General features: G+C 26.0%; 1 protein-coding gene across 1 annotated transcript; it reads right to left on the bottom strand.

Annotated features, from left to right (window-relative positions):
• Positions 1 to 367: 367 nt before the first annotated feature.
• LOC110619177 (BURP domain-containing protein BNM2A) lies at positions 368 to 1640 on the bottom strand. The gene is made up of 2 exons (XM_021762450.2): positions 1483 to 1640; positions 368 to 1388 (listed from the first exon to the last, which is right to left on the bottom strand). Exons 1-2 carry the CDS (start codon positions 1534 to 1536, stop codon positions 552 to 554), a joined length of 891 nt encoding a protein of 296 aa, XP_021618142.1. The 5' UTR covers positions 1537 to 1640; the 3' UTR covers positions 368 to 551.
• Positions 1641 to 10204: the final 8564 nt, after the last annotated feature.

Here is a 10204-nt window from a genome sequence, read left to right as displayed (position 1 = left end):
ATTAATAATATATAATTAACAATATATTTTTTGACTTTTAAAAATCAATAATTTATTTTTTATATTTTGACACTATTAAATTGAAGAATTTTTTTTTCAATTTTTTTATTAATTACATATAAAATAATCAAAATACTCTCATAATTAATAAATTTATCACTGAATTATGTTAGAGTATTGATATATTTTTAAATTATGTCAAAATCAAATATATATATATATATATCTTCTCTAAATTTTAAAATTCAATCACTTAATCTATGTACTACTGATTTTTAATTTAATTGAGTCAAAATAAAAAAAAAATATTAAGTTTTAAGAACGGAAGGATATATTTAATTTTTTTTTTTTAAAAAAAAAAGAGAAATTGATTCCATAAAGATTTTCTTGAATATATGAATATCTTACATTCAACACAAAGGTTAAAATTATTCTTAAAAATGCACTTTAATTCTTGAATTCAACACAGTTATATCCATAGATCACAACAATAAGAGTACACTATTAATTCATTAATTAGCAATTCAGGAACAAGTGGTAGCTTGATTCTGCTAGACATGAATATGCATGGGAACATAAACTAGATTATCTCCTCTAAAGAAATGGCAAACAGGTGAGGTTCCTGGTTCAATCCCGAGCACACGAAACGATGCATGACTTGGACTCCATTGAGAGGTATCCATGTGACAAACTGCAACTCCTTCTACTCTTCCTCCATTATCACCAACCAGTGACACCACAAATGCCTTGTTCTCTGTCTGTTGGCTATGGCAATAGAAGATTTTGTATGGATATGGCATCGTATGGCATGCTACCATCTTTGGAACTGGTATTTCTTTAGGCTTTTCCAGGATGGTGTAGTTGTCCAAAAGGGTATTTGATTTTGTGAGATGGGTTGTGCTTAGAACTTTGAATTGGGTGTCCGAACCAAAGGTTTCTTTCACAAAATCTAGCATGGATTCTAATGAAGTAGCACAGATTTTAGTCTCGCCCTTGATGGGTTTTATCTCGCATTCTTTAAGAGTATGTTCCATGGCTTTGGCTTGGGGAGAACGTGGTGAGAAGGAGAAGAACTGAAGGAGATGAGGAAGATCTTCATAGGAGAAAGGAATGGAATTTGCTTCATCTCTAGACAACAAGGGAGGAGTAGATGAAGAATCTTTCATTGGAAAAAATATAGGCAATTTCTTGCCCACCTTGAGATCATTCAGTGTGAAAAACACCATCAGGGAAGGATCCATGTGATCCGTATCGCTTGATGGATTTGCATGAACATGATGATTTCCATGCATTTCTTTATCAGAGACACCATTGTTGTCCTCACTAGGAAGTCTCAGAACATTGCTCATCGTCATCTCCCTGGCATCTCCATGGCTTCCATGAACACACTGCAACTCATTCATCAATTAATTAACAAGATTAATATTTGAAGAATTAATTAATAAAGTAGGACAGCGTATAGTCTGTGGAGAGATTAATTACCAGAAGAAGCAGAAGATGGAAGAGGAAGTTCTTCACTGCAAATTGCAATCCCATCGTTAGTTATTGGTTTCTCGGTAGAAAGAGAGAGCTCTAAAGATAAGGAGGTAGGCAAATAATGCAAAGTTGATGAAGATATTTATTTGAACATGATAAACTCATTCATATTAAATAATAATAATTCTTTTTATCTGTTGGATGAGGTATGAATCATATTTAATAATAATAATTCTTATATAAAATGATATGTTAAAAATAAATAAAAAATTTTTAAAAAATAAAATAAAAATAATCTTATAAAAGAAAAAAAAAGAAAATGTGTTTACATGCACTCTTATGGAAGCATCCCACTGAGATTTGGTCTTACGTAAGAATAGCTAGGGCCTGCTGAGCTCTCGTCTGAAGGTCGTTCCTCTAGCTCTATGGCTCCTCTCCTAGGTTGATCAATCTGCCAGATTAGCTTGTTGTAGGTGGGCCTTGGGCCCCTCTTTCAGTCCATGGTTTGTAATAAATCAATTAATCAAATTGAAATAACCCATTTTTTTTTTTGGCAGAGGTAACCAATGTTTCATTCATAATTAAACAGTATAAGGAGCCCAAACAAATAGGTCCATAGAAACAAAAGCCCTGCGTTCAGCGGGTCCAGAAAAGAAAGGGCTAGAAGCCCAAATATAGAAACCCTAATCCTAACAGGATAATAGATCCAGGAAGGAGACCGGATCTCTAAAGCTAGCAGTGCCGCTATCTCTTCCAAGGAGAAGAACCGAGAAAAAGAGCACAATTTCTGACGTTATCGTCGTTGTCCAACACCTAAAGAAGAAAGCAAACCTCCGACAAGACTCACACAGAATACAATCCCAACCATACGCACTGGAGCCTCCACCATATGAAAGCTGCTAACCCCAGATGCAGATCAATATGAGGCTGACTCCTGCTATAGTCCAATATATCGCCATTCACAATTTCCTCATAACCTTCATCTCGACTCAAACCAGAAATTTTAAACTATATCTGAAATCCATTTGTATACCCATATTTAGTTCAATAACCAACGAGCACAAACTGTGAAAGAAAATCTAGATCCTTCTTCTTAATCAATTGAAATTGAAACCTATTTAGTTCAATAACCCATTTGTATACCCATACTTGTTGTTATCATATACTCGCTCACCATATGACAACTGCAATTGAAACCTTCCTCAATCAATTGTTAATTTGACATTCAATTGATTACCACAATAATTTTGAAGATCAAATGCTTTAGGGTTAGGGTTAGGGTTAGGGTTAGGGTTAATTTATTTAGTCTTATTTAAAATTATTTTAACGATAATATAAAAAAATTAACTGAAAAATAAAATTTTACATTTCTTTTTTTAATATATAGTTTATTAACAAATTTGATATTTTAATATTTTGTTTTTGCTTTTAGCATAATTTAATGCTACACAGTTTAGTAACAAATTATAAAAAAAATTCACTACTAACTTTAATAAAGCATTTTGATTTTCGTTATTAAATTTGCACAAAATTCTAGTAACTGAAAATTTAGTATTGAGATTATAAAATCCATTACTAAATTTAATAAATAATTTTAAAAATTGTTAATGAATTTGCTCATAATTTCATTACTCCACATTTTAGTAATAGATTATAAAATTCATTACTAAATTTATTAATGAATTTTAAAAATTCGTTATTAAACATATTTGAATCAGTTGGTAAAATCCATTGCTATTCTCGTAGATTCTTCCAGTTGTATGCACAGATAAGAAATTGCTCAAAAGGTGTTTGATTTTTTTACTCTGGTATAATTCGAAAGGCTTTGATGAAAAGAATATTGAATTTTAAAACCAAAACTGAAACCTACGACCCTGTGTCGGATTCACAGATTTTAGAACACTGATGAATATGATCTCATTACAAGGAATGTAGAGTTTAGAACCAGTAGCAAAGCCAAAAATCTCCTCAGCTTCATCTAGCAATGGCAAGAAAAGAGGATTCTTCAGTAAAGTAACCTTAATCACATATCTCTTGCAATCTTCACCTACGTAAACTGCCATGTGACCCCTCGGAACATCTCTGGGAATTGAATAATCTTCCTCTAGAAATCGAGACCATATCTGCCGATCTTGAAAGTTAAAGCAAGCTGCATACTTGAAGACGCTACTGCCAATCTTCGGGCACTTGCCGAAACATTTGAAGAATCTGCCCTTATTTTTCATCTTTATTATATCATCTAGGGAAATTTGGAAATGCATAAGTGGAAGTATAGTATTTATAGTTGGACGGTCGAAGATTTTAATGGAAAAACTACTGTGGATATAAAACACAAAATAAATGAGTTTTTTTCAAAAAATTATACGTGGTAGATCAAATTTACCTAAAAATTTATCTTCGATCGCTCTTATATTTGTTATTAAGTAAATATATATTGAATTTATCTTTACCATATGTGGACCGGATGATTCTTAACACGAAATACCTAATCTTGAATTTTACAAATAGATCTAATTGCTGTTATTAATATCCGACGTAGATATATAATAGTTTTTCAGAAAAGAAATTTCGAGACACAACTTTTAAAAGTGTGAAGAGAGCCGTAGGTATATTACAAAATTCGAAGTAAAAATTTTACGTCAATTTTATATTTTAATTATTTTTTAAAATATTTTTATAATTCTATATATTATAATTTTTTTATTGTAAATAACTTTTTTTACTCGTTTAAAACTCACTTTTTAATTTTTTAAAAATTTTAATAAAATTTTTTCAGTTTTTAACTCCTCTTTTCTGTTATATTATCTTAACTATAAAATTTCTGATGAAATCTAATCCGCGTTAACATATTTTTATAATTATTTGCGGCCGAAGTCATAAAATAAATAAGAATAAAAAGTGTGGGATGGAGGAGGGGATGGATCTGGCTGGTAAAGATTACATATGAATATAATATGCAAGCAAGTTGCATTTTCGTAATGTGTGGCTTTCTGGATATTGTAAAATAAATAAGCAAAATTTTTAATTTCTTTCTATATATCATATATTATTCAGAACCATAATTAAAATATTAAGACAATCCTCAGGATAATTTATATGGAAATATTTTTGTTTATAAATCGAATTTAGATATATTTTTTTCAATTGAAGCCATATTGTGAAACTGGGTTAAACAGTTCTTAATATTTGATTTCTTCAAACACTTTCCATCACTTCCATTGCTTTTAGTCTATTTAGCCATTAACATTTTATATAAAAAGAGGTGGAGAGAAATTTTAAGAAAAATTACTATTCAGATTTCGTTTGTTTTATAAAAAGAAATATTTTTTGTATTTAGAGTATTTAAAAAATTTAATTAATAAAAAAATATTATTTTAAAGAAAATGATAAATTTTTATTAAAATATTTATACATAAATTTATTAAAAATTTTATTTTTTAAATTAAAATTAAATAATAATAAATAATTATTTCTCTTATAAATATTTTTTATAAAAAATATTTTTTAAATACAAGTTAGAAATTTAATAGTTAATTTTTTACTTTAAAAAATATATTAAAATATCATATATTTTAATGGATAGTTTTTTCGTTAATTTTTTATTAAATATTTTATTATTTAATTTTTATAATTTTAAAAAATTTATTAATTGATCTCTTAAATTTTTAAAATATTTATTAATCAATCCTTTCATATTAAAAGCATTTTAAATTTTTTTATCATATTTAATAGTTAAAATTAATAAAAAAATTAACTAATAAATTTTATAAAATATTAAAAATATTTTAACATATTTTTAAAATTAAAAGATCGAAGTGAATTTTTTAACGAAGTAGTAATTTTTTTCTTAAAGTTTAATAATAGACTAAAAATGAAATGGTAATTTACAGATGGGACCTATATAAAAAAAAAAATCAAAAACCAAATATTAATTCATGGAGTATTTAGCATTTAATATTAATTCATTGAAATTTTAAAATTAAAATTAAAATCTGTTCAACGTTGAACTCATACAGATTATAATATTTTTTATTAACATAAAAATCCTAATAATTAAACTCGAATTACTTAAACCATCAATAACTTTTCAAAAAATATTTAAAATTATTGCATATATTATTAACTATACACTTTTAATTTAGCTAATTATATTTTATTAAATATACTCTAAATTTTATTAAATGATTACTTCAATTTATTGTAAGGCAGGCTGATTTGGCCAAAGACGTAGAGTTCATGAAGTGGACACAGTGTTCAAAAATCAGACAGCCAACAGATTTGGCTAAAGGCAGAGAGTTTACTAGAGGCTGATGAAGAGGACAGAGTGTTCAAAATTCAGACAGCCAATAGATTTGGGAAACATGTATTTAATCTTCAATCATTTCTCTTTCCCTGCCCACACCCTGCATGGGGAAGAGACAGAATGAATGGTCGGACGTTACTACGTCGTTTTCACATTATAATCCAAAATATATGCTACTTTAAGACCTGCAAACCTATCAGTATTTTAAATTTTGATTTAGACACGAGATAGATCGGATTCATAGAAATACAATCCGATAATATGATGGGATGAAAAATAACAGATTCAATCACTTTGCAGTCTTTAAGATTCGCGAAATCCTATAGATCGATCAGTATTTTAAATTATGATTTAGACACGTGAGATAGATTGGACTCACAGAAATTCAATCCGATAATGTGACATGATGAAAAATAACAAATTCAATCACTTCACAACCTTATTCGCATACACGCCAAGAGAAATTAAATGGCCGCATGGCGTGAAGATAAATCTAACGCTTCCATACGTACAGATTTATGTGACAAAAACATGTGATATTATAATAGAAAAACCATTAGACATCACTAACCAACAAAAGAAAATGAATAAAAACCAACAAAAGAAAATGAATAAAAGTGGAGAAACACTTTTTCTTTATCTAAATTTACACTCACACTATAAAATTCTATTTTTTGAATATTAGAACATTACAGAAGAACAAAAATATTTATTAATTAATATATATATATAAATAATTAATTTTGTTAAAGGAAAAGAACCAAAAAAAATTTTTTTTGCGTTGTAATAATTTCTTGGGCTCCGCTTTGCAGGTTGAATTGATAAACTTTGGTTCTTGCAAAGAAATTCACCCATTAGCTTAGCAGCTTTATTGCAAAGCTCGCAACTTGAGATGCCCAGAGAGCAGAGATCTGGAAATGGAAGTTCTTCCAATTTTGGGATTGATGCATGCAGCTAAAGCGGATTATTTATTGAATAGCTAAATATTTAACTAAATTTCTTAATTTCTTATTATTTGAAATGTCAAGATATCATAGTTCATACTATATTAAAAAAATGTTCATATAAAAATTTTAATTAATTGAAATCTCACATAGTTTTAAAAATATAATTTGTCTTTAAAATAATTTAAAATTAAAATTTATTATAAATTTAAATATATGGTTAATAAAACAATAAATTTCAAAATAAAGATATGAATTTTTTTTTTAATTACTCAAACAGAAGATTTTAAAATTTAGAGATTTCAAATTTTAAAATTTAAATTTAATGTTTGAAATCTAAATTCAAAAGCCAAAACTATACATCCAAATACAACCTTATTTCTCTTTAAATTAGAGAAAAATGAAGATAATATATGAAAATAGTTATTAAAATTATTAAATATCCCTATGTCAGTGATTAAATTTAAGATAATATATTAAATTTATATTTCAATAATTAAAATCACATCAATTATTCAGATACCTTAAAATTCCTAATAAAATGATAAATTTCTAATCAAAATAGTATATTATCCATATTATAATAATAATATTATTATTTATATAATTTTATATTCTATATTTTTTATCAGCTTATACAACTAATATAATAATTATTTGGACTAATCAAATTTAAATTAAAATTAACTAATAAAAGTAAAATATGTAGTAATTTAATTAAAAATTAAGTAAGAGGTGAGAATTAAATTATTTAATTCTAGATTAGTAACAGAAACTAACTACCCATTAAGAACAATTAAACTAAGCAAAGATAATTAACTCAAAATTAATTAAAATTAGCAATTAACTAAGACTAAAATCAAATAAGGAAAAGGGGATTACAAAGATTTGATATTCACATTTCAACTAACTCAAATTTTTTCTAATTTTTATCTATTGATGAGTTTTCTATTATTTGAACGAATTAATTTTAAAATTATTTTAATTCTCTTTTAAAATATTAAAATTGTGTTTTAATTAAACCAATTCGTGACTCTTGATTTAATAGAAATTCATTAAATTTTTTAATTAATTATAAAACTCTCTTTATCTTTAGTCAACTTCTTGATCAATAATATAAGTTCTAATTCTATATTTTTTACCATTCATTTTTATTTTTTAAAGCATCAATTAATGATTACAACGGTACTTGGTTGACTAAATAAAGAGATTAAATCACAGCAAAAAGAATAAAAAAATAAAATACACAATTCAATAATAGAAATTAACTTAAATGGAAATTAATTTAAATCCAAAATTAAAATACGACCTTATATATCCAATATTTGAAATCTAAAAATTTACTCACTAATTATAGTATTTACAAGAAAAATCTCAAAATAAAATGAAATAAACATTAAATTAATAAAGAAAAAGAAAAATTAAAATAGAGAACTCTGATGAAAATTCATGTCCATAGAACCTCTATCGATGAAATTGTAGCTGCTCTTCCTTTTCTCCAGGGGATTTAATGGTGTGAAGAAAAGATGAAAAATTAGAATAGAAAAGTAAGATGGTTACACTTTTCTTTATTCTAGGATTTTTTTCTCTTTAAAAATAATAAAAAAATATTTATATGACCTAAAAAAAGTCATATGCCTCCTATCACTAGTTGTTTTATTCTCTCTTCCTCTGTATGCTTGATTTTCCTTTGGTATTCGAATTAAGAAAGCCATATGCCTCCTATCACTAGTTCTTTTAAATTCTAACGGTCTTAAAACTGGATCCCGATAGGGGTAAGTAGTATTCGGTTCAAATCGAAAAAATCGATCGAACCGAATTAATTTTAAAATTTAGTTTGATTTTTTATTCAATTCGGTTTGATTCGATTTTTAATTTTAAAAATTTCGATTATTTCAATTCGATTTGATCAGAAAAAAATAAAAAAAATTAAATCGAATCGATTAGTGATAATAATATGTTATTTTCAATAATATAGATAAATTAAATTATATTAAAATTAAAATATTTTAATTAAATTTTAAAATATTAAAAATAAAGTAAAAAATAAAAAATTTATTAAAAATCAAAATCGATCAAACCGAACCGAATCGAATCGAATCAGACCGATTCGGTTTAATTCAGTTTCTGATCAAAATCAGTTTGATTCGATTTTTATAAATACTAAAATTTCAATTTTCAATTTATTCAGTTCGATTCGATTTTGAACCAAACTGACTGAATGCTCACCCCCTAAATCCCAGTAGCTTAAAACCTTGGTTTATGGATGGTGCACTTTAATTAGCGGGCAACAAATTGACTTTAGACATCTTGCTGTAAGCTTCAACACCCTTTTCAAGCGGCAGTGTCTCGGTCCTCATCTCCCTCTTGCATTTTGCTGCTAGGGTTTTTGGGTTTGGGTCATGGGTTTACATTTGTAATTGGACTAAAGGTAAGTTTTTAGGGGTTTCTGATTTGTACTCTGTTCGGTTTAAACTTGTATGTACTGGGTTTTAGCCATTTAAACAATGAATTTTGCCTTAAACGAAAAAATTCATCTTAATCACTTTTAAAATATGAAATAACTTGATCATTGTGATAGGAGACGCACAAGCATGTGCATGGACAGAGCTACCATAGGACTAAGGGGCTGTGGGCTCCTGAAATTTTTAAAATCCTTTTAAGGGCTTTTAAGCAAGTTTCCTTCAAACATTAAGTAAATAACAATTTAACCCTCCCAAAAATTTTTCATAGCAGCCCCTCACCCATAGTTCCTCTTTATTATTTTCTAATTCAAAAAATTTACTTTTAAATCTTCAAGCTTTCAACTTTTAAATCTTTTTTATTCAAATTTTTCTTCTCTTCAAAATATTAAAAATGAATTATTCACTGATTATTTAAATTATTTTTATATATATTATTTTTTATTTATAAAAAATAATAAATATTTTTATTGATTAAATATATACTTTTATTTATTTCATATTAATCGATTAAATATATAATATATTAAATATTTAAATTTATAAAAATTATAATAATTAAATATAAATTAATTATATTATTAATTATTTATAAAAAAAAAGATAGAGATAGATGTGTCATCAATTTTTACAAAATTGTGTTTATTGAATTTTTTATTAATTTTTATACACAGAATGATTTTATAAAAGAATATCAATTATCATCATCGTAAGTAAATCAATATGTTCAATTATTACAATTTAAGTAAATACCTATAGATTTCAAGCAATAAAAATTAAATAATGATTATTGTAATTTAATTATAAAATTTAATTAATTTTTTATAATATATATTATTTTTAATATATATTTATTTTATATATGAATTTTTAATTATATATTTAAATAAAACTTATGCATCCGTCGTTGCACATACAAATATTTATTGACATACATCAATGCGATCATTGCTACTTACTTTAAACTTTTTCATGCCTAATTTTTTAATAAAATATTTATTTGAGCTTAGTTTATTATA

This window comes from Manihot esculenta, chromosome 7 (assembly GCF_001659605.2).
Source record: "Manihot esculenta cultivar AM560-2 chromosome 7, M.esculenta_v8, whole genome shotgun sequence".
Classification (NCBI taxonomy): domain Eukaryota; kingdom Viridiplantae; phylum Streptophyta; class Magnoliopsida; order Malpighiales; family Euphorbiaceae; genus Manihot; species Manihot esculenta.
The sequence above is the reverse complement of the archived record's forward strand: the minus strand, read 5'-3'. Positions and strand labels throughout refer to the sequence as shown.